This window comes from Ischnura elegans, chromosome 5 (genome assembly GCF_921293095.1).
Source record: "Ischnura elegans chromosome 5, ioIscEleg1.1, whole genome shotgun sequence".
Taxonomy (NCBI): Eukaryota; Metazoa; Arthropoda; class Insecta; order Odonata; family Coenagrionidae; genus Ischnura; species Ischnura elegans.
Genome location: NC_060250.1, coordinates 54,193,887 through 54,218,827, shown reverse-complemented (window position 1 = coordinate 54,218,827; position 24,941 = coordinate 54,193,887). Strand labels below are relative to the sequence as shown.

Below are 24,941 nucleotides of genomic sequence, written 5' to 3'. Positions count from 1 at the left end.
ACGTACAAGTTAATGTCTGTTTGCATCAATGATTTTTGTGGACTGGAACTGAGCATTTATGAATGCATGAACCAAATGAGAACACGATTCTATTCTCCGTTCATGAATTTGCACAAGTTGAGTGGTCACACGGCACATTTTCGTGTTCATACATTTAGATATAGGCGGATCTAGGGGGGGGTGCCCCACGTGCCCCCCCCCCCCAGACCCTTAAAATATATGCAAGATTTTTAATACGGTCCCATTATCATTGCACTCGTTTTGCATTACGAGGTATCCTTGTGCCCCCCCAGAAAGAAATCCTGGATCCGCCTCTGCATTTAGACATAAACTCATATATGGGTTAATATGTTCTGTGTTAACCCTTAAAGGACCAAGGGAGGGCTAAAAAATGTCCACCTTTTTATTTTTTCAATATTTTAAGTACTCATTCACCCAATACAGATTTATAACTTCGTTATATTGTCAAATATAGGTTTTAAAAGATAAATATATTTTGATATATATGGAAAATTTTGTTCATTTAATGTTATGAGAGCGTAAATACGCGGTGGACACAAAGTAACCCTCCCTTGGTCCAACCTGTGACAAGTTTTTCGACCGAATGGAATCGTGTAATGGGACAAATATTTTTGCTTGGAATTATAATTTATAACTTAATTGGTTTAAATTAAGTATTTAAATTCAACAATAGGCTCCATATTGCATTTATGTGTTTTAACAATAGGTTGGAATTACTCACTTTGATTTTCTTTGACAATTTTTTACTTTACATAATTTCAATTATTATTCTACTGCAAGAAATCTTACATCGTAAAAATAGTTTTCAATGTATTTATCTTACATATTGAATAATTTTCTTAAAAAATTTTGAACTACATGTATAAATAATTACTCTCTGTTTCTATTCACTTTGCTTACTCTTATAGACTCTGCTTGGCAGAATTATAAACTGATACATTATATCGAAAGAAAGCTATTGAATACCCTTCTGAAATTTTGAATATTGAAGTCATTCCCTCTATAATACTTTCACGAAAACCTTTTCACTGTATTGATTTTATTCATTCATGAACAGGAAAGGGCGCAAAGAGCTCTATCCAGCCATTCATGAAGCACCTTTCACAGAATGAATTTTAGCAAACCCCGGAAACACTTTGGTTACCTATCCAATCAGACTCGCAAGAATTAGAAGTATTTTACCTTCATGTCAAACGGGAATGCCATCGATGCGAAAATATGAGTGCAACAAGAATTAGCCCACTTTCTTACCATGATATTAGTGTTTTTAAATTTATGACACACCGGCTAATTTACTCAATACCTTCACCCTCACCCTCAGCTGAGGCATGATTTGAACTCTCGCCACTCAAGATGCAATCTGTATACAATATTATGCAATGTATACTATCAGGATACAATCCCAAAATTACCTCTCATACGGAAAACATTTACAATGCATGACAAGCTGTCTGTAAAGCTACTGTGAAATTTTTGGTCCTGATGTTGAAACCTAGAGCTACTATGCGGTGGCTTTTGCGTAAAAGGGTTTATATCTTTGAAAAGTTTTCCTATCTGCTTATTTACTTGACTGAGAGTGACGTGTAATGAGCATTGGAAATTACAAGTGACACAAAATAAATCAGTAATGAAGAATTGAGTGAAACTGTAGTCCATGTTAGTGAAATCGGTTCAAATAATGAAAGTGAGGTAGGCGAAGGAAGTGATTTTTGTAGGAAAAAAGGCAGCTAGGAAGATATCGAGTACTTTGCAAAAACAGCAAGGAAAAACCTGAGTGATCCTCCTCGCGTGACTAGGCAAACCATTCAAAATATAATGTGGAAAAAGCAATGATTACTACCTGCTGGTGAGGAAAAGGATATGCGCAAGTCATTTGAAAAAATTTCAATCCTGAAATTCTTGACATGATTTTACGGTATACAAATGAAGAAGCAGAACGAGCTCGATGTCTAAAAATGATAGTGTAGAACTAAAATCCTTCCTAGGAGTTTTGATATTGTTCGGTGCAAACGCTGATAGCAAGTTAGCATTGGTGGTAGCATAGATTAGAATGGCCCTCCTATATTGCTGCGAAGAGTCGAAACTGATATAAGGAACTATTGCCTATAATTAGATTTGATGAAAAGTCTACTCGTGGAAAAACGGAGAGATAAAGACAAAGTTGCGCCTATTTTTCGGTATTCCAAATGGTCAGTGCGATATCACCCAAATATTACATTTGTGGACCCGATATGTTAGTTGATGAAATGCTATCATTGTTTAGGGGAAGGAATTCATAGTATTCATGAAAGAACAACCATGGTAGTACGGGATACTTATAAGAATGTTCACCAACTGTGATGAAAGGTATGTGCTCAACATGGAAGTTATTGCCTGAGAAAATAATGAACTATCAACAAGCAGAGGTTCAAACGAAATATTGAACACCTGGTGGTCCCAATCAAGAATTCCGGGAGAAATGTGTCGATGGGTAGATACTATAATTCTGTGGAGCCAGCAGAAGAACCTTGTAAAGATTTTGGATTGACTATGGTGGGCACTATGAAGAGTTACAGAAAACATATTCCTGAACAATTGAAAGGAACAGCTGGTCAGGAGAGTTTTTCAAGTTTATTTAAATTTACAGACCCGAGATCTGGGAGTCCACTGGTGACTGTTATCATTCATCACCAAAGAGAAACCTAAGAAAAATATCGTTTCTTGATCGTACACCAAATGAGGAGTTTATGTTATTGATTAGATGCTATGTAAGTATTCCACCAAAATATTTACAAGAAGGTGGCCGATGTCTGTCTTCTTTGCACTAATCGACATTGCTGCCCTAAATGGATTCTCTTTTTATACTCATTTTCCTCAGTAGATTATCAAAAAAAGCAAAGGAGACATCATTTAGGCATATTTGCTGGGCCTTGAACTTGTGCGGACTCAATGCAGTATTGGCTGGAAAACACAATATGTTTACAAAACCACTTTTTATTGATGATGGAGGGGGTCCCGGATAGAAAAATACAGCCGTCATATGTTGCTGTCAACGTAATTGGCACAGGCAAGTGCCAAGCGCGCAGCAACGCCGTCACATTAAAAAGAGAAAAACTAAACAAATTATAAAAAACTATGATTATATGTACTATGTGTAACAGGGATATTCGCGGTAAACATGGCACAAAAACTGACCTATACAATACTGGCAATAATGCTGCCTTATCAGAAGATTGGAGTTGACCATTCATTATCGCTTGCTAATGTTAATAATTTTATAACTGTATCGGAATGATATGATTATTGATAAATAAATGCTACGAACAATATAGAACATTATTATTTTAATTAGGAGACGTATTATGATCTATCATGAACTTGTAAATTACGTAACTGAAAACGGAGTGGAAAATTTTAGGTTTATTTAAATAATTATAAAATTGTTGTCCTGGAGTACGGTTGCTAAAAATTGACTTAAATTTGAAATTCCATGCCTTGTTGTTATTATAAATACACAGTAATTGTTGATTTAGAAACTTAATTTTCAAATTGGAGCATATAACCCGGAACCTCTGTGAAGAAGTTTTATCATAATTTCGTTTTTGATCGGTTTATAAAGATTTGAAAATTTCAATATTTTTATCACAATTTTATGACTTTCAGCTGGATAAATTAATTTTAAAATGTTTTAACAATATAAAAACACAATTGCTGAAGATATATTCTGTCTCATTATTAGTTAAAACGAAAAAATATAAGTGGACAATTTTTGATTCACGGTGTAACCGGAAAAAGGTTGGTCCTTTAAGGGTTAAGTGGCCTTAAGACTTTATTATGACTAAATGCTTTGTGTTTTTGTGTTGTTCAACCGTTATCAAGCTAAGGATAAGGTGTCTTATGTAATTGTTAATAAAAGCCATATATCAACTTTAAAACAGTGTCTTAGTAAATTGGATTGACTATCTTGTCAGTGTGTATGTATGTAATATTATGGGTTTTAACCCTTTAAATCCCAGCCGGCAAATCTTTCAGCCCAAGGGCTATGTGTGAAGAATGACAGGAGCCAATCTTCTTGCAGGTTGTTTAAAAAAAATATGTATTGAAATTCAGTATTGTTCCCTTGTTGCGCGGGAGAGACAACAACATCAGGTGAAGGTTTTATCGATAACAAAAATATAGGAAGTGAAAATAAAATAAATTGCCTCTAAGCATTCGTAATGAAAATTTTTATAACATTGTGTTTGAATTTGTTCAAATTAGTCAAGGAAATCACTGTCATTATTATGGGTTAACCAGGTTAAAGAGGGAAGCACTAAAATGGTAAGGAAAGTAAGTCCTCCTTTTTGCTAATAATCATTTACTACTTTCTTGATGCATTCAGAGCCTCCTTGATTTGCAACCAGTAGTTTCTTTTAAAATGCTTAACATTTTATGGGTGAGACTTTATCTCTTGTCAAAATGCATATGATCTTGCCCCAGCTCATGAAAGTGTATCTCACGAGATTAAAGAGTAACAATGAGTTGCCATAGTATCATTTAATAATGAAATAAAAATGGTGAAATATCCATTGTACGGGAACTCTTAGCTATATTAATCCATTTTAAACTGAGCCAGTCCTAAGGAGGTTAACAAAGGTTAACATTGTTTACAACAACTTTTTCAATTTTAGCCATGTACATAAACAATCGTTTTTGGTTAAATGTTACAAATAGACATGCCTTTCCTTTATCAAAATTGAAAGTGATTGCAATCAGGGATGTGATCCAATATGAAGAAGCGCTGTTGTGCCAAATCCAACAGTTTTCAGATTGCATATTTTTACCATGACCCAAACCAAAATGGCATATAACTGAAAATGTAGGTACCTTATGGCAGGATACAAAACTATCTCAAACCTGGTAAGGCACTGTATGAAAGAAACTTGTTTCGAAAAGGTACGATATTTATGTTTAGAGAATGTGAGTACATATAGTTTTGGACTTAAAGACTCTAATATGAAGAATGGGTTGATATTCAGGGATTTGAAACTTGGGTGTGGAAATTAAGAGAAGATGCATGGTGAAGGCATGAATGTATTTTGGGGGAGTTCTGTATGCGTTTAAACAGTGGCATGTATAGATTTTTGGGATGGGTGTTAGGGCCCTCTGCCCCTTCCCTTTTATTCAACCCTAAGGAGACTATAATCAGTGACTCTAAACATTGGTTTGGCCCCAATAAAGAGCATAACCTTGGGGGTGAGAGGCAATCCTGAACACATTTTCAGGAATATTAATACTTACAGGAATATTTCGAATTCAGGTAAATGATTCCCACACTTCTGGTTTGCCTCTTCCTCTTTTGGGGGTATTCAGCCAATAGTGCTTAGCAATGTTTTAAAATGATGGTATCAATCGATAGTAGTTGGGGGGGTCCAAGATTTTGTAAGGCTAAGTGAACTCATTTCAAATAAGGAGATTCCATGGCATCTTATGTTTAAGAATACATATGCTAATGCTAATGTACATGACAGAGTATCATTACATGTCGGGGGCCATGCTCTTGAGCAAGATTCATGAAACTCATTTGTAACTTGGGACTTTGTTTTTCATTTATTTTGCTCTTTTTTAGGGGAAGTTCCGTAGTCTGGCCCGGTCCTCTCTCCTCCTCCCCTGCCTAAAATGCTGGGTGTTTCAAAATAATGCATCAAATTTTTTTCAAAATGATATACCAATCAACATTTGTTTGACGGCAAAAATGTGCATATGCATCTGTTGTTTCTGCTGCCATTCCTTGGAAAGCACCAGTGGCAAAGAGGGCGATTATTGAAAATAAAGATTTTTGTGTTTTACTGTTTACAAAGACTGAATATGTTGATACTGTGCAACGTGTATTCTGTAGTAAGTTTGGCTATGATCCTCCAGGAATGTGGTAGGAAGTTCAGTTATGAGGAAAGTGATAGAATTAGCGATGATAAAAGGGATGGCTGGAATGATTCATAAAATGATGGGTCGAGCAATCACTCTTTGGGTCCCTGAAAATCTATCGCCGGAGCTATCACTCTTGAGGTTTGCAGAAATTGATTATGTTATTCTGGTTCTAGGAGGTTGTGGTTAGGATGATTTGAGTTTTATGGTGAAGGGTTAATGGTCACGGGGTATGTATCATGGGCATTGATCTATTCGACTGCATTGATAAAATTTCTGTAAAAGTAAAATTGTGTACGTAAATTAAATTCTGATCATGGGTCACCCTGAGTCAGTGGTTTTGCTTCTAAAAATAACACATAGTTACAGTACTTTGCACGCTGAAAATGAGTTTCCTCGGACTAATGCGGATCGTTTGTGTGATTGTGGTTGTGGTTGGAGGGAGTACATCAACAATCGCTCATGGTCCTGCTGTAGACTTAGTATTGTTCGTGTGCTTACTTGGGTATTTACATTTAGGGGTTTGTATCATGCTCTCATGGATGGCTCACCTAGTATTGACTGGTGCCCCAGGAGCACCAGCAAGGGCGGTCGTCATCGCCGCACGCCCCGTCAGCGTCATCTCGTGATGAGGATGGTGTCGACCTGTGTGAGGCGGCGAATGGTCTCATCAGGGGCACGGCGGTGACTTGGAATGAGCGATGACACCACGGAGTGCCGTGGTGGCGGCCTGAGGCGCACCTGCTCCCGAGCACGACGGTGGGGCAGGCTGTGGTGTGACTGAGGGTCCCCTCCATGAAACCTCCTTGATCCCCAGCCAGGTGGAACTGCCGGTGATGAGTGTCTCTGACGACCCCTCTTCCAGTAGTACAGGCAGCCACCTTGAGGATGATGGGGTTTGAGCAGAAATGGGTTCAGAAAATGTTCCGGTTAGAGTAGTGGTTCAAAATAACCAAGTAAATTTAGGTCATTCCACCTCAATTCAGCTAATGTTTGTCCCTTAGGTACTGAGATTTCATTGAAAATATCTATATGGGTCTATAACCACTTCAAACTAAGTATCCCTAGACATTTTCAAAGAAAAATTCTTGCGTGTTTTATACACATTTTTTAAAATTTGCATTTTTGCCATAAAACGTGCCGAGAATCATGTAATTTCTTCTATTTCACTACCAAATTATCTCTGACTGCGCAAGCAACTGAATGTGTAAAAAATTCATGCAATGCCCTTTCTAATTATTGCTATATTTAAATATTTAAAATATTGTGTATTAATTTTTCTAATATACTTCTTCTCAGAATTTGTCCAAACTTTTATTTTATAATCAAGACGCATGTCACTTCCCTTTCCAATAAGAAAATTTAGGGGTAACTTATAAATGGACATTTAGAAAATATTTAAACTTTTACATTTTTCTTCCTGAGTGGTATGGGTCTTGGAGACCCTAACTCGCCATCATGCCTAAAGTGAACATTGTCCCTCAATTATTTTCTCAACATATGGCAGTGTTCACGAAGATAAGCTGATGCAATTAACTGTTGGAAATCTCCATGAGTAACTTTACAACAAAGTTATACACAGAAAATCTGGTGTCAGATATGAAAGACATACACCACTAACAGAGTGTGAATAAGTAGCTTTAAAAATACAATCAATCCATTATAAAATGTAAATTTAAGTCTAAAACCCAAAGATAAGAAGTAGACTACAATGTGTTAATAGTGGGTAGTAAACCATCATACCCTTGATGTGATTTATCAAAAATTGTTTTCTCAGGGCAAGTTGAATTGCAGAAGATTCACAGGACAAAGTTGACTGATCCATTCCACTTTTTGGATTGCTGGTGAACATTATTGGTTTCCAGACAATAATTCTCCTCCCATTCTGGAGCTATCATCTGGTCAAAAATTGATTTGTTGCATTTCATCTGATATCTATCACATATTAGGTTTTGGGTTCATTTCATAATTGCGCTCTGGATTTTTCATATAATGTCTTTTTCCTCCAGTCAGCATGTCCTTGTGGAGATTTTTTTACATTTTGCAACTTTGATTGCCTTCCTAATTAAGTGTCCACTCTATCATCTATTCTGGAGCTGTCTAATGCTCTTCACGGGAATCTCAAAGCTAACAGGACACTTATTTGAAGAACATTACATTTTTTATTCACGAGGACAATTGTTTCATAATCATTCATATGAGAGATTAACTTTATTGGTGCAGGGGTGGATCCAGGAATTCTTTCTGGGGGGGGGGCACAAGCAAGGCCGTATCCTGGATTTTGTTCAGGGGGGGGCACAAGGATATCTCGTAATACAAAACAAACGCAATGATAATGGGACCGTATTAATAATCTTGCATATTTTCAAGGGCCTGGGGGGGGGGGGGGCACGTGCCCCTGTGCCCCCTCCCTGGATCCGCCTATGTATTGGTGGTGGCACTAGTTAATAAGCACTCTTGGAACCCACATGAAAAAATCCTAATCATGCTTATGGTAGTGATGCATAGGATTTACCAATGAGAGTCCATGCAAGGAAGGGCATCCAGGCGGACACAAGGACTTGGAGGAGCAGAGCCACGTGCAGGCATAGTGACACCCCTGGCAGCCACGGCACCAGTGGCATGCGGAAGGAGCCAGGCGGCCGCTCCCCATGGCCCTGGGGCTGCCTGGCCACCAGAGCAAGCAGTAGGAAGGCCACAAAGGATGCCGCTGCGGCCAACGCCACTGCTGATGCACCCGCACCCGATGCCAGTAGAAGGACGGAGCCCCCTGCAGCCAGGGAGCAGGCGAGGAGGCCGCACAGTGCCATGGTCACCCGCCTCCCTGTGGCCTCTGTGGGTTCTGCTGCTTGTCCATCGCCTGGCGTAGACTCACCAGATTTGCCCATGCCCCCATCCAGCGTCGCTACCTGTGCAAAATCACAAGTGGCTAAGTATGAATTTCAAAGGATACAAATATTTATCTATATTAAATTTTTAAACAAATCTTAACCCTTTTGCACCAATTGTAGGCTACAGCCGACAAGCATTTAATGCGAAAAGAATAAAGGTCGGGCATAGCCAGCATGAATTTTTCAATGCAAATGACCGAATGGCAGCTGTAGTCGATGTGGGTGATGGGAAGTGACTGCTGAGGTAGCAGTGGCCATTGGTATCAGGCCCAGTCACACCTATATCCACAATCACCAGGAACTGCCCTGCGTTCTCCCATCTTTCACACCTGAACGCATGCATTGCTTCCAGTGTGCATATAGTGGTGAAAATATAATTTTCTATTTTAAATCACTCAATGTTGAGGTGCTAAGCGTTTAAGAAGGGGAAAATAAATGTTTGCGCTCCTTATGAAGTTAAATTAAATTTTTTTGGGACACAAGAAATTCATACTCCGAAATGGATCCCATCTGGGGCATTTAAAGAACAGTATGGAGTATTTGCGATCCAAAAACTTCAAAACCATTACTGTGTGCTCCTTGACATCAGTAGCAGATTCAGAGATAGGATAGGATGGGGGCTCTTGGGTATCCATTTAAAAATTTTCACTATTCAAATCGGTAATTTTGTTCAGTTTTCGAATATATACAGGAGAAGAGAGCCCCCTAACATCCCTTGTCCTTATCCTGGATCTGCTGCTACTTGATATTGACTTGTTATCGTACGGCATCTGTCTTAAATCGATTGTAGAAATGGCATAACATATGCTTGCTCCCTGTGGAGAGCCATACGCACCTTCAGCCTCTCCTTGTACTCGGCCACGATGGCGTCGATGTCCGTGTTGCTGTCTGACTCGTACCCCGAGAGGCCGGATTCGCAGCCCTCGGCCGCTCCCCCACCGCCCCCGCCGGCGCCCTCGGCCGGCCCACAGCCGTCCTCGCTGCTCGAGGCCATGCATCCCGCCTCGATTGGGTCGCTGTCGTGTGCTGAGCTGAGCAGCGGTTCCTCGTCGTGGGCGGGCGACGCCGCCTCCTGACCCCCCGGAGGCGTGGATGCCGGCGACGCCTCAGCCGCTACCGCCTCGGCCATCTCCTCGGAAGTTGGCAGGCTCTGGTATGCCGCCCTGTCGCCCTGGCTAGACTCTTTCCTCAGGAAGGCCAGCCCGTCCTTTAGCGTCTTCACTGTGGTCCTCGTCTCCTGGGCGGTTGAATGGGGGCGGGAGGCAGGGCGCCGGCGATTTCGTGCTATGGGGAAAATTGACCCTATTGTACAGATATTTAGGTTTCGAATGAAAACTTGTGTGGATGTGTGACAGCAGTCTCATTCATAAAAAGAATTATAGCATTCTACGAGATGTTTTGTTAACCAAACCGTATTTCATCAGATTACTGCCATTATCAAGGCCAATGTGCTTGGCGAGGCGGTTTTTATTACTTGCTGTAGTTTTAGTTACGATGAAATGAGGTCAGATTTGATGGCATTAGATTTCTAGATCAATTGGTCTGCTCCTAAATGCTCGGGAAGTCAGTTATTCATTAACGCAGTGGCGCCGACTCCATGGGGCCTGAGGGGGCCCGAGACCCCTCAAAGGTTCGTTTGGGGGGGCGGAGCCCCCTCAATAATTCAAGAAAATAATTATGTTATATTATGCTTTGTGAAATCACAAAAATTTATTGGTATTTTTTATTTCCCATGTTTGGCGTTAGTCAACCTTTAAAATACATTCAATAATGTGTTAAAACAAATAATTTTAAGGTAGTAAGCAGGTTAACTGAAAAAAGTTGTGTGAATCATGATAGTGTTTCGGTGCTGCGACTTACTTAGAATATAACCTCTTCCCGGGGAAGGAGGGGGAACCGTACCGACTGGTTTGAAACCGACGACCTTACAGAATCGCGGAAAGTGCCGTCGTCGGTACGGAAACCGTTGTCGGTACGGAATGATGTTCAGTCGGTGGGCTTGAAAGGGAAACCGATCGGTGCGGTGCCGACGAAATACAGAATACGGCCCCAGAACCTTGCCGAACCAATGTAGCGATGTCCTCGGTTACCTCGGTACTTGAAACTAACTCTCCCTTTAAGGAATCTTGGCGTGTTAGTTTTTGAGAAAAATGAGTATGAGCTCTTGCTGCTGTTTTAGTTTGACACAATAAAGTCACATTTGAAGTCGAAGAAAAATCTTAGCTCTACTGCCTGTTAATGTAAAGGATAAAAAAAAAAAGACAAACTTATTGCCGAGGCAAAATGTTTGACAGCGCTCGCAACATACAAATCCGTCTCCTTTGCACTGCAACACAGTGAAGCAGGTCGTTCGTTTGAGTTCTAGCTGTTATTTGAGTACTGCAGCCATGAAAAATGAACTAAAAAAGATAAAAAATCACGCTTTTTCCAGGAACAGAATGAGATGCAATAAAAAGAAAAAATATAAGCAATTTATCACTCGGTTGAATAAAGCGGGGGTACTGATTAGGTTTGTCATAAATGAGTGATGTTATTGATTATATAATAGGTTGATGATTTAGAAGAAACTGATAGATGACCGAGGATAATCCGGTGGGAATCTCGAGAAAATTATACCAACCGAATAAAATACTAACAAACAATGCAGCTAACAAAAGATAACTCACAAACAAAAACTACCAAAAAGAAAACAAAGTTAATCTAGTCATGAAAATGCAAATTTAGCATTACTCACCCTCCCTGGGCTGCGGCTCCTCCTCCCCCTCCTCGCGGGTGCCGGGCTGTGGCGTCGGAGGCAGGTATCGGCGCCGGATGAGGTCGAGCGCGGCGAGGGCGTGGGCGAGGAGCGGCGCGGCTGACGCGAGGCGCAGGAGCGCGAGCGGGGTGGCGAGGCAGGCTAGGAGGGCGGCGAGCAGGCCCGAGGCGAGGATGGCGAGGGCGGGTGTGGCGGTGCGCGGGTTCTGGCGGGCCAGGCGCCGCGGCAGCAGGCCGTCGGGCGCCGAGAGCGCCACGGCGGCGCGGTGCAGCGGCGGGGACGCCTCCACCAGCGAGAGGGCCAGCGCCGCGATGCCCAGCGACGCCATCACTAGCCGCGCCCAGTCCACGTCCCGAACCTCGAACGCCTGCACCAGCGGCGTGCCGGCCGACAGGGACCTGCACCACCCCAAAGGAGAGAGTAATGTTGGCGTGCGGATTTAACTCTGATATTTTACGCTCAACCGTAAGAGTTTGTTGGTTTTGAACTTTGCACTTCAAAATGAAAAAGAATAAAGCAGAAAATATTGATTTATATCGTGTGAAAAGCTTGCTTAACGTATTATGTGTTGCAGAAAATTATTGGAATTTCGATCTGTTTAAGTAGTCAAGTATTACAGTAATGAATACTGCATATAGTATCATAATTTAATTTTTATACTTCCTATTCTATTTGGTGTTCGGATGTATCATCTCCCTATCAGTGGCGCAGCGAGGAGGGGGATTTTGGTGGATAAACCCCCCCCCCTCCATAGCTCAGGGAAATTTTAAATTTAATCCATTTTACTTAATTGGATTGATTTTACTAATAGAATAGTGTAAGGATTAATAAAATATCCATCGGAAAGCCGTAAAACTCACCATTTTGAACCGTTTTTCTTAAAATTCCGCAATTTATTAATTTCGCCCTTTCGTTTATCCTGGTGGGTATTCCATACCCCCACACACCCCGGTATTATAATGGCACCTAAACCCCCAAGCCTTAATTCCTAGCTGCTCCCATGCTCCCTATCAAGTTATGGTGTTTTAGGCCTATTGGCGCTACTATTGGCCTCATGTAATATATCATGATCGACCCTATTCAAGAGACTGTGGTTGAAAGCATACACGTTGTTATTGCAAAATCATATTGAAGACTTGGTGGTTCATGGGTGGGGCCATCTTTTCTTGTTTCTTGTGGAACTCATATTTTTATCCAATATTATGACGGCTCTTTTTTATATTTAAATTTAGGATTATTGTGGCCTTACGAGATAGTTCCACAATTTAGTCTTGCGCATCTACAGAATGGCTAAATTTTCGAATCATCTCATATCTCGAATTACATATTTCGATCGTTCAAGTGCTGTTTTTTTAGTTAGCAGAGGAGGTTTAAAAAAATCACTGTGGCGACTTTTTACGATATGAGGTCACTTAGTGATGGAGTTCAGCAATTCATATTTCGTGCCATATAATAAATTTTCTAGTATTTATTTAGTGATGTTTATGTTAACAACTTAATTACTTTTTTGGATGCTTTTTCATAACTTGCTTCGTCTGTTTACCTTTCGTTAATGGAATCTTTTAATTGATTTCCAACAGACTTCCCGATGTAGGATCGATTTGAAATTTTGCGCACTTGCTCGCAACAGATGATATTGAATATATCTGGATTGAATATATTATTACTGTGATATTGAATGGCATACTTTTGAAATTTTGTTCCACTGTGCTCTAGTTAATTAACTAAAGTTCCATATGGAGAAATAGTCTTAAAATTTCTCAATAAATGGCGTTAGTTATATTTTTAGCAGAAATTTCTTTAGCAGCTCTCAACAGAACAGCACTGGTGTAATCGTAATCATGATTCACAACTAAAGAGTAAAAAATGAAAATTAAATAAAAAAGGTTTTAATGAAACACGCTTTTTCCAACAACAATATGAATTGCGCTAAAAAGTGTAAAAAACCTTTTCATCATTCGTACAATAAAACGTTGTTACTGAGTAGGTTTAGAAATCAACGTGTTTGGCGTGCCAAACCTTACTCACATATCAGGCTCTTCTGTGCACATTTCTAGTAAACCTAATCAGCACCCGCGCTTTATTTTTTCGAGTGATGAAAAGCTTATTTTTTTACTTTTCAGTGCATTTTATGCAGCTTTTGAAAGAGCGAGTTTAAAAAAATATTTTTTATTTCATTTTTCACACCTGAAGTCGTCAAATAAAACATAGAACTCAACCGAACGACCTGCTTCACCGTGTTGCAGTGCGAAGGTTTTCGGATTCGTATGTTGCGAGCGATACCCCACTGCCTACTGCTGTATTCATAGACTGAGCCAACCGAGTAATAATCACTCGGCGAGATAATGCGCAGAGAAAGTTATGAAAGAGCGCGAATCGGCTTCAGTGATTTGAATTGAAATGGCAAAAACCTAGATCACGTGATGAATTGGATGAAAATGACTTACCACGATAATGGCGTTAGTTTTCGTTTTTTTTTTTATCTCGATCAGAAAATCGAAGTCCCTTAAATGTAATACTCACGGGGAGGGAAAATAATGGGGATTTTTGTCTAATCCATGTATTAACATTTACTTTGCTAGCTGTTTTCATTTGCAATCGTTAAACGGATGTTAGGCTCGGAATGTTGTCTCCCGGTTTTGTCTGCTATGCAGACGGTATCTGCGCAGGTTCATCTATTTCCTCTGTGAGTGGAAATTATGTTCTTAGCGCGTTGCAATGCATAGTGTGCTGTTGACTTTGCAACCGATTTTGAAACGATCACCCTTGTTTAACGGAGCTACTTTATGTGGTCGTAAATGGCGGAAAGTCCCTATCCGAAGAAATATCCAGTATCTCGTAGGATTTGAAGATAAATTGACCAAAATTGCTGTCGCCAGTCATATTTAAGGCATATAGCATGAAGTTATCCTTTATTTTGAAGTTTTTTCTCGAGAAGCAAAAGCGGCATTGATGTGAAATGTTAAAAATGGGGTTAGAAATGAAGAATGATTTGTGTTAATTCCCTGAACGGCGATAATTGAGGAATGTCTCACTGAGCGTCCTGAAATGCCTCACATTATACAGCTGATTACTTAATGAACATGTTCCCAATTTATTTGTTTTGGTGGTGTTTTGCTGATTAAGTAAAGAAATGGCCACTATATTTGTGCTCACGAAAATGCAGTGTTATTTTCTTGCATATGCCAACTAGTTCCCGTCACTAAATACCTCTGCCTCCTTTTCTCCTTCATGGCCTTTTCAACACCCTTGACCTTTCACAAGCGTTGACTGCCAGCCTCATGCTGTGGCCTTTTCAGCAGCTTTGCTATCAATCCGTTAAATGGCCTTGATGATATATATCATCCCTCTGTTCTAGCTCTTGAGTTCCTTTGAAGTATGAACTCGAGCACGTCACGTTTTCTCCGTGAATAATTCAAGGCGGTCAACGTATACGTTGGGTTTCCAGCAGAGAGCCCCTACCTTGAAAGAGGTTCGTTGAAGGGCATTCCATTTCATGAAAATTCTGCAATGTATCCTTTTTATTGTCTTTTACCTATTGATGTCAAAATTGGACTTTCTACGCTGAAAGTTTGGGGATATGCATTGAAAAATGGAAATTCCGGTACTTTTTTAAAAGCTGTTTTGTCAAAATTCCAAACGGCATCCTTTTCGTTGTCCTCTTCTAAATAATGTTAAGAAACTGGTTTTTCCTCCCAAATTGTCAAAAAAATGTATTTAAAAAGGCTATCATGACGATGGCAGTCTATGGGGCGAAATTTAAAAACACTATAATGTAAATATATTTTTCACGATAACTGATATGATGTGCGTCACAGCGTAGCAATCATGTTAAAATGAAACACGCTCCATCTCACTTATTTTATGAGTTATTAGTGGGTATATGCAGTTACTGAAGTGAAAATCCGTTGTTATCTGTATCATTGTGTAATCAATGTACGTGCAAAAATATTGGTTAATAAATACCCTACATGCATTGAATTTTCTGCATTTTGTGTTCCCATATTTTGACTTTAAAGGAGATTAAGTTCGTGACTGATTGATCCTAAACAAATAATTTTTGAAAATGCCTATAAAAAGGTTTCACCATCATAGCGGATATTCATAGATGGAGGTGCATGTGCAAGGAGGTGCTTGTATGTTATTTTATCCTTATTCTTTTTAAGTTAACACATTATCAATTCATTTTATCTGACCGATATTTTTGACGTGATTTGACTTTATTTACTGCATTAATATACTAATTACCCGATAAATAACCCTGTGAAGTTATACTTTATTTTAATTATGATTCTCAAGGTATAATGAGCATTGTATCAGTTTTTGTCAAAATGGCATACATTATTGCATGTGTGAATCATTTTGTTAAGGTTAGACAAGTATAAACGTTAGAACAGTATACTATTGCTCGTTTTCTTATGGAGTTCCTCGATAATATGGCACGAATAGTATATTTATTGTAGTATCAATCGATGAATACAGTTGAAGGAGCGCATTTAAAAATGTTCTTAGAATGACATATAAGTAGATTCCGGTTATTTGGACCACTCGGGAAGCCGCTTTTTTGGGGCAAGAGTAGAGTCCTAATGAAAAATTACCCTGAGTTTTCTCCAGTTTATTGGGACAGAAAAGCCGTTTAAACCGGTCCTACATGGGTGGAGTAGGAAAAGCGGCAAGATAAGCCATCATTTACCCAACCATTTTGGTGCATTCCCCCTTTATTGTTTGACATTAATCCTCAATATGGGCATTTCATTCTCTTATCACTTCTCTTAAGTCGTGATACCGTTCGATGAATTATGAATAAAGCCTCATTACTTACTAATTTCCCTAACTTAAATTTAAAATCTTCGTATGCATACGTTCAGTATACTTCGGATAAATGGGGAACCGCTAGATTGAGGTTAAATGCTCCGGTTTCCTGTGTATTCCAACAAATCGGAATCTACTGCTCTTCGGTTCCTGGACGTATCTCCTTGACTCTATGTAAAGAGGCAAATATTTGTTTCAAATATGAATGCATGTTTTGAAAGAATCGGCATTGGGCTGTGCAATCGCTATTCAACCTCCTTAAGACGAAATGTTTTTTGTTTACTCCTTGATTCAGCACGTATTTCTTCCTATATTCCTATTAATAATTATTTTCATTTCGCTAAGACTTTTTAAAATAATGTCCTTACCGGAGGCTATTGAAATTCGCAACCACTGTTTTTTTCTATACTGTTATTGCAGCGGAAACCGAGGAAAAAATTCGAAAGCATAGAATTCTATACGTTGTTATTGGAATTGACTGTTTTTGGATTGATGCCATCGATAAAAATATGTCCATCCACGCACTCGTATTGAAATATGGAGGTGATGCTTTTCATCCTCATGAGATATTTATTGCTGAATATTAAGTGGTAAAAAACAATGCTGGAGGCATATTACTGTAGATACAGTAGTAAGGACATCCGGAAGAGAATCGCCCTAGCAAAGGAGTTCATGAACAGGAAGGAGCTTCTGAGAGGATCGTTATGTAAGAGTTTAATGAAGAGGTTAGTGAAGAGTTTGATATAGAGTATATCTCTCTACGATGGGGAAACGTGGACTCTTAGGAAGGAGGACGAGAGAAGACTGGAGGCATTCGAGATGTGGGTGTGGCGAAGAACGGAGAAGGTGAAGTGGACGGAGAGGAGGAACGGCGAAGTGCTGGACATGGTGGATAAGAAGAGGCAGCTTTTAGATGAGATGCTGAAGAGACAGAAGGCATGGATGAAGGGGGTACTTAGTGGGGAGGGGATGTTGAAAACTGTGTTAGGGGGTAGAATGTTAGGTAAACAAGGGAGAGGAAGGAAGAGAATAGGATTTTTAGATATAATAAAAGGGAGTAGGCGTTACAGAGAATTGAAGAGGGCAGTGCGTGAAGGATAGGGATTCCAGAATACTTATTTAGCACTCCATGGAAACCTACCTTAATCGGTAGAATACTGTAATAATAATAATAATGATAGATTTCACCTTGGGCGTCATTATTTCCCGTCACTAAATGTTTTGCCTTTTTGCAACGAAGAAAAAACGGTCGAACTTCTATCCGATTTCTGTGCTTGGAAAAATTACATGGTATGACTCGAGAAGGTGAACTTTACGGGAGCCAGATGTGTTGGCTGTAACGCGGGAGTTACCTTCTTTTTCAGATCGTTCCCATTAATCACAAATGAGAGCATGCAATCTCACTCCTGGGGCTGTGGCATTCTCGCACGAAAGGTTAGCTGCAGTCAAAGAACGAATTTGTAATTCCGGACGAGTGGGGAAGTGATATAATGAATTTAAAAATTTACGCCTAGATATTCGTACACAATTTATATTTTGGATTTCTCAACTTTGATTGACCCGGGGAGAGTAAATCTAAAAATGCGAGAAGTGGATGCATAATTGGATAGTTGATATTTTTGAAAATTTACTATTTTCTGCTGCGCGGTGCCTCGGAGAAAACTTCCAGTAGGCATATATTACTAGTCTGTGATTGGAATTACTGTAATTACTTCAGACCGTCCAATTAATGTATTATCGTTGATGTAGAAATTCGAAAATTTAGGAAAAAAACAAGGAAAATATGGAGTCTCCGTACCCAAACGGGTATTCGTATCCATATCAATTTTGATGCTTTATTTAAAAACACCTAAGTTCGTATTGTGCGTAAAAATATCAAAATTGAAAATACACCTTGAGTGAAAAATGCTAATTTTTTTAAATAACACATTTAATTTTTATTGTTTAACTGTAAATTGCTTAAACAAGAAAACTATTGAAACAATAGTTTGGTTCATTGCCGGCATTTTCGAGAAACGTAATAGAAAAATTAGCCCTCATACAACTGTGAATTCCTTCTCGAAAAATGTGGTGGCAAAAGTTACGTCCTCGCAAATAACCGCCATTTGAGAGTATGCTTTATTAATCTATTTTTTCCAATTTTTGCCACATATTCCAAGCGATTTTTTTTAGTTTAGATTTTTAGATTTAGTTTAGATTTAATTTTAGTTTATGGGGCAAAGAGCAATATCAATTTTCATCAAAATTTGAGGTGCCTTTATCTATTAGAATGTTTCCACTTAAAGCGAATCATATGGTGAGAACTAAGGCTAGAAAGTCATTTTTGCGAGAATCATTTATTTTGAGAGCATTGTTCCGTGTCCACGTAAATAATCCAATTTACTGCGCTACATTATAACTAAAGTTCACGTAAAAGACAAAAGTTAATTGCGCATATATCATTGGCGTATTGTCATAGTCATCCTGCTCGTTTCAATAATTATTTTGATTTTCAATCATTTGTGAGCAAAAAAGAATTTATAGGTACGTCTTTGACAGTGCTATTTGATGGGTGATTGTGAGTTATGATTGGTTGAGAAATTCCGAGAAAAAAGAAAATTTATTTTGGGTGAGAAACTTTGTCATGGCATTTTAACGTTTCCTAGAAGGAATGTATTCTAATTTTTACTTTGCTGAAATTTAGTTGAGAGTAATCGTTCGGACTCCATCCTGTTCGTCGCTATAATGAATTTGCTTTGTAATTATTTGCGAGTAGAAATTAATTTACTTATTTTTATGAGGAAAGGTAACTTTTGAAAAAAAGGAATTGTAGCGGTGCCCCTATTGACGGGGGAAAGCTAATCTTACGGCTATAAAAAAATAATAACAATTTTCCGGATTGAAAGTATTATTCTTTGTAAATTCCGAGAAATTCTCGACGCCGTAATTATCCGTTCACAAAAGAGAAAAATTAAAAGTAAGGAGTCCTCCGAGAAAGGAAAGATGCATTTTTTTTAGGTAGGTACTCGTATTTTCCGTGGAAGAGGTTATCAACCTTTGAAATATGACGTCCGAACTGGTTACTAGAAGCATATTTTTTCTTTGTAGCAGTCGTAACTTTTATCTGCATCAATACATTAATCCAGGGTATTTCACACTGAAACCTTCCATCACTTAGATTGGTTTAAAAATATCTCGTTGGGCTTAGTGTTATTAGCGGTTTCCTTATAAGTAGAAGATGGATTATCTATCGGAAATGGTTATATTCTTCACAAAATAGAGCTGTTTTGGGTTAAAATGGTATTATTTTCAAAATAAATGGTTCGAGGAATTTCATATGATGATCAATCCCGTGCGGCCACTCTTCTAGTAAACCTGGAAAGTGAGGGAGTCTGGGAAAATGACGTAACAATCGAGCGAAACCAATCATTGCTTTTCGGTGAGATCAAAAATAGAAAGTAATCCTATTTCTTCGCAAGGTTAGAAATATAAAAGAAGTAGGAAATAGTGATTGGGCAACAGATACCCATTTTCTATACGTACCGCAGGTAATATCTAACTTCGTAAAGATACCAACTTGATGGTAAAAGAAAGATAAATACTTATCTAGTATTGATCCAACGCTTCAGTTTATAAATTTTCTGACCCATATTTCAACGGTTTACCTTCATTATCAAGGCATCAAACAACGTCAAATTAACAGTATATATTGTCTCAGTTTTGGTGGGGGAAAGAAAAATTCGGGGGCTGGGAAATGGGGTGTGGGAGAATAGGCGCCAAGGGAACAGATGGCGACGCAAACCAAGATATACATGCACCGATAAGTCATCAGCACAAAAGCACTGTATAAATCAGGATGCCTGCATTTTATATCGTGATAACTCGTATTATAGTGTACAAACAAGATGAATGTAGTACCGCATTTAGCCGTAAACGATCAAAGCTTGACAAGTTACAGGAATGTAGAGGTACGAATTGCTTGACCTATTTCTCCCTGGTTTCTCACCTCATAGTCAAGTGCATCACGGTGACCGTTTAGTAGATTTTTATTCTCTTCTCTCCCTCGACGAATTGATTACGAGGAAACTATGGGATTATTTTTGGGGGACATTGAAAGCATTTATCACAGGATATCTACTGTCGATATGTGCCGCAGAAAATATTCTAAGTCATAAGTATATACTTTTTACAATCGTGGTTTGATGTTTCACAGAGGAATATATTTGAATAGTCTCTAAGTAACCAATTTAGGTTTCAGTTATGAAAACTTGATAAGCGGGCCTTTTGTTCAGTAGAAATTGAGCGGGCTTCCTTTCACTGCGGCTCACCTTCATGTACAGATCTTGTAAATAAGGGTAAATTTTAGAGGGTTCATTTTACCTATGAACTCTTTCAAAGATCTTTCCGACTGGCTCAGTCGTGCTAGCTCGGAATGTTTCGAGCGACTTCGCTGCAGGAGGTCCAAAACCAGGGGGAAATTTTTGAAAAGCAGGGTACTAAGTAGGGAGTTTTAAATTAATTTTAATACTATTCATAATCGAAAAAACTTTATTTGTTGAAGAAACATTTTGTAAATTCATGATTTTTCTATATTTTTTCTTTTATGAAGGAAAATAATTGTGTTTTTATATTTCGGGGGTGTCCGAACCCCCCGGATCTCCTCTGGCTACGCCACTGGCACCTGTGGCACTAGGGATGTGGGATGATGAGAGAGAGAGGTGGGCGTTGCCATGATTTCTCAGAAGACTTGTCAGTGAATGGAAACGAAAGACTGTCTCAAAAACCTTCTTCCCACTTGGCAACACAGCCAACTAACTCACAAAGATACGCTATGGAGGTCTGAAAGCAGGGGCGCAGCTAGGAATTAAGGCCAGGGGGGGTTTTAGGCGCAACTGATACTTAGAGGTGTGGGGGTATTGCATACCCACCAGGGTAAGAAGGAGTTGTGGGGGCCCTCCTCCAGAAAAATTTGAAGAATAATGGTTCAAAATGGCGAGTTTTACGGCTTTCTGAGGGATATTTTGTAAATCCTAACACTATTCCATAAGTAATACTGATCTAAATAAGTAAAATGGATTAAACTTAAAAATTTCTCTGAGCTCTGGGGGGGGGGGGGGGGGGGGGGTTATCCCACAAAACTCCCCCCTCACTGCGCCAGTGTCTGAAAGCGACCGAATTTCCCGGACGCCAGGCTCCGCCTATCGTCCTGTGGTTGTTTTTTCAGGATATCACGTGCCCTCCACCCTCACCATCAAAAACTTGGGCCTAAAGCCTGAAACACACGATCATTTTATCCGTCATTTCCGAGTGATCAATATCGCGATCACTAGAGTGATCACTCGCAAATGATCGTCGCCGACAATTATTTTTCGCGATCACTCTAATGATGAGGATTCCCATCACTTTTTTCATCACTCGACTGGTCGCTGAAACCGTCACTAAAACCCCATATCAGCCAATCCGAACCCATTCCCGTATGGAGCGATTGCAGCGCAACGTTTGAGAATCGTTTGAACGACAAAGACAAACAAACACGCTATATATTTTCGTGATGTGGGTCCTATGACAACGAGCTGTGATATCGGAAGTAATGCGAAAGGCGACGGCGGGAGGGACCGTGTGATTCAGAAAAATGATCACTTGAACGATCACTTTTCTGGTCGCGAATAGCGATCGCTCTAGTGATCACTTTTCACGACGAAAGAAAATGATCGTGTGATTCAGGCTTAAGATGTTTGAAATGAACTCTAGTCACATGGGATGTTTCCCTCCAGGGTTTCTCACCTGAATTGCACCATCATGGTGAGCGTGGTCGCGACCGCGAAGTAAGACGCGAAGGCGAGCGCCAGTGACGTGAGCGACGCGAGCGCCACGCTCGTCGTGTTGGGGAAGAAGCTGCCGGTGGTGTGGCGGTGGTGGTAAGCCGAAGGGTGCTGCCCTCTCGCCGATGACCTGACGCTGCCCTTGGAGGAGGTGCGAGCCAGGTGCAGGGCCCGCTCCCGGCGACCCTCCGCTACCACCGAGTGCAGGCCCACGAAGGCCAGGGTGCTCATGGCCGACCCCGATACCAGCTGTGGGAAAGTAGAGTAACTTTAATTATTGAAGTAAATTATGTTCTACTGATTTTCGTTAAAAAAATAAGCCTCGCAATCTGAATTTTCTGGGAAATGTATTGAAAAATAGGAAAATTTCTTGAAGGTCCTCTGGAGATGCTTTTCTGCGCGTCAAAAATTATAGGTGTCACTTAGAATTTCATATAGTGCTGAACCATACTGATTCTTTCATATTTGAAATAGACATTACATGTTATAATTTGTAACTTAACGTTAAGGGAATTCATCACTTCTTCTCGACCAGTTTTACTTTTTCTTGTTGTCCTGTATTACTTGTATAAAATTCGGTTTTCAATTTGAAAATTTAAGATTATATGGTGCAGATACTTTTCAGTAATTACTTTTAACTTAAATTTGAAAACTTTGCCTCAGTACCTGCATTTTCTCTAACTTGAGATTTTCCATACATGGGATACCTACGCGAGATTGCTGAAAAGAGTCTATTGTGAATATCCAGAAAACTTCAAAATGGTGGCGTAGGTCTGAAGTGAGTAATCCATAAAATCAAGGCAAAATATGATCTATTGAGAGGGAGAGATTCATTTTCTTGAGATAAAAAGTGAATTCTCAAATTATAGATACGCGAGATTTTTTATGGGAAAATATGTATACCCTGGTGATTTCATGGCGAAACCTAAGCAGCAATCAATATCCCAAACAGCATCAAGACAACATTGTCGCTTTTAGCAAATGACATTCGTGCAATATACATGTTAATCTAATAAATGTCGCATGGATATCTGTCTAATATCCAGCACCAAAAACAATTTTGTTTAACATCATGAATATTACAACTTACATCAATATGATACCTACGTATCGTTGTCAAAATAACCATCGTGTAATAACGACGTACTTTGGATATGTCAACCTTATTTAGTTACCCGATATATGTTGTCTGCTGCTTGGGAAGCTTATCAAAGAATTAATACATTAGGAAACAAGATACAAAGCAGGCGGTCGATTGTGGGTGATGCGTCCTCTTAATATTTAAAAATTTTCTGCCCATTTCAACTCCTTATGTTTCATTCAAATGGGAGATCTCTGAAAGGTGTCTACTTCTTGTACATCCTGAATGATTCATAATGAGTAAGTTAGAAGTAGCTTGCAAGGAAGTTGGGGAAAAATAAAACAGGCATGGCGGGAATGATTCTCGTCCTTGTATGAGAAAAAATAATATTCAGTTTGCGGTGGAAAGGGCTTTGTCGAACTGAGTGTACGACTTTGGGGGTGGTTTTTGAAGGTGACGTTTTACCCCTGAGAGTCCGGCCGGTAGGAAGCTATGCGCCCAATTGGCTGGGTCGGCCTCCAAAGACCCCGCTCCGACGAAGAACGCCACGCTGCTAAGCACCACCAGGTTGAGCATTGTCCTCAGGCCGTGCCAAGGCTGTCACCATCGCGAAGATATGGAAAGAAAAAAATTGGGCTACGTTATTACTTAAGTCTATTCAGGTTGGCGAGCAAATGGATGGAAAGAGATATCATGTATCCATGAACTCGTAGGAAAGGTGCGAGCATGCATATCATATAAGCAAAGTAATGCTGTCTTTTCTAAAGGCCTGTTTACACGATACATTAACATGTGCGAGTTAATGTATGTTTGAATGAATGATTTTTGTGGACCGGAACGGAACATGTACGAATGTATGAACCAAGTTAGAACAGGTTCTATTTTCTGTGCATGCATTCGCACAAGTTGGGTGGTGCATTTTGGCGTTTATTCTCGCGTTCTTACATTCAGACATTAACCCGTAGGTGTTAATGAACCGTGTAAACATGCCTTAATAGCCGTTAGAGCGATGTCATGTTTTGGCCGCTTGTGTTTTTCCTGTTTCGTTTGGGGATGCATAAATTGCATTTTTTGCTGTGATTAATGATTGTAATTATAGACGCTACCAATTCTGGGTATTTAAGTGTGGGAAATTTGAATCACGTGGTGATCTCTTTTTATATTTTAATTATAGAACGAATTTCAAAACCGGTCTACCCTGTGAAAGTACGGAGGGAAGAAATAGAATGTTTCAAGTAATGTCATCATACGTATATGAAGATTCAGTCTCGCTTAGGTTTTAGTCATCCAAAGGCTAACCATATCCGTACGGTCCCTAACCTGACTAGGAATGTGACCCTTTTATTTAATGGATAAAAACTGGTTCTTATACTGATTTTGCTACCTCACGTTTAATCTTATAGTACATATTTTTTATTTCTTCTTTTAGCCAGTGATTTTAAATAAGATATTTCGATGCCCGTCATAGTTGATTCTCGTGTATGTCTAATAATTCATTCAAATCCATAAACATAGCTTCAAATGTATGACTTGCATGTGGATGATGGTAAATTCACTCCAAGTGAAAATTAAACTAACATGGCGAAGTTAATGATGACGAATAAACAAGTTGTAGCTGTATATAATTTTTGTGAAGTTGATGGAGTTTTTGTGTATTTATTGTCATTATTGTGTATTTATTGTCATCAAAAGACTTA

At 39.4% G+C, this 24,941-nt stretch overlaps 1 protein-coding gene across 1 annotated transcript in view; it reads right to left on the bottom strand.

The window, feature by feature from the left end:
- The window catches only part of LOC124159691, a 377,132-nt gene that overhangs the window by 1,388 nt on the left and 350,803 nt on the right, over nt 1-24,941 (bottom strand). The window contains exons 3-8 of the mRNA XM_046535601.1: nt 23,710-23,841; nt 22,126-22,412; nt 11,530-11,948; nt 9,631-10,079; nt 8,420-8,813; nt 6,456-6,785 (exon numbers count right to left, since the gene is read on the bottom strand). Coding sequence (XP_046391557.1) covers nt 6,523-6,785; nt 8,420-8,813; nt 9,631-10,079; nt 11,530-11,948; nt 22,126-22,412; nt 23,710-23,841 — 1,944 coding nt within the window. The 3' untranslated portion in view covers nt 6,456-6,522. The remainder of the gene's footprint in view (nt 1-6,455; nt 6,786-8,419; nt 8,814-9,630; nt 10,080-11,529; nt 11,949-22,125; nt 22,413-23,709; nt 23,842-24,941) is intronic.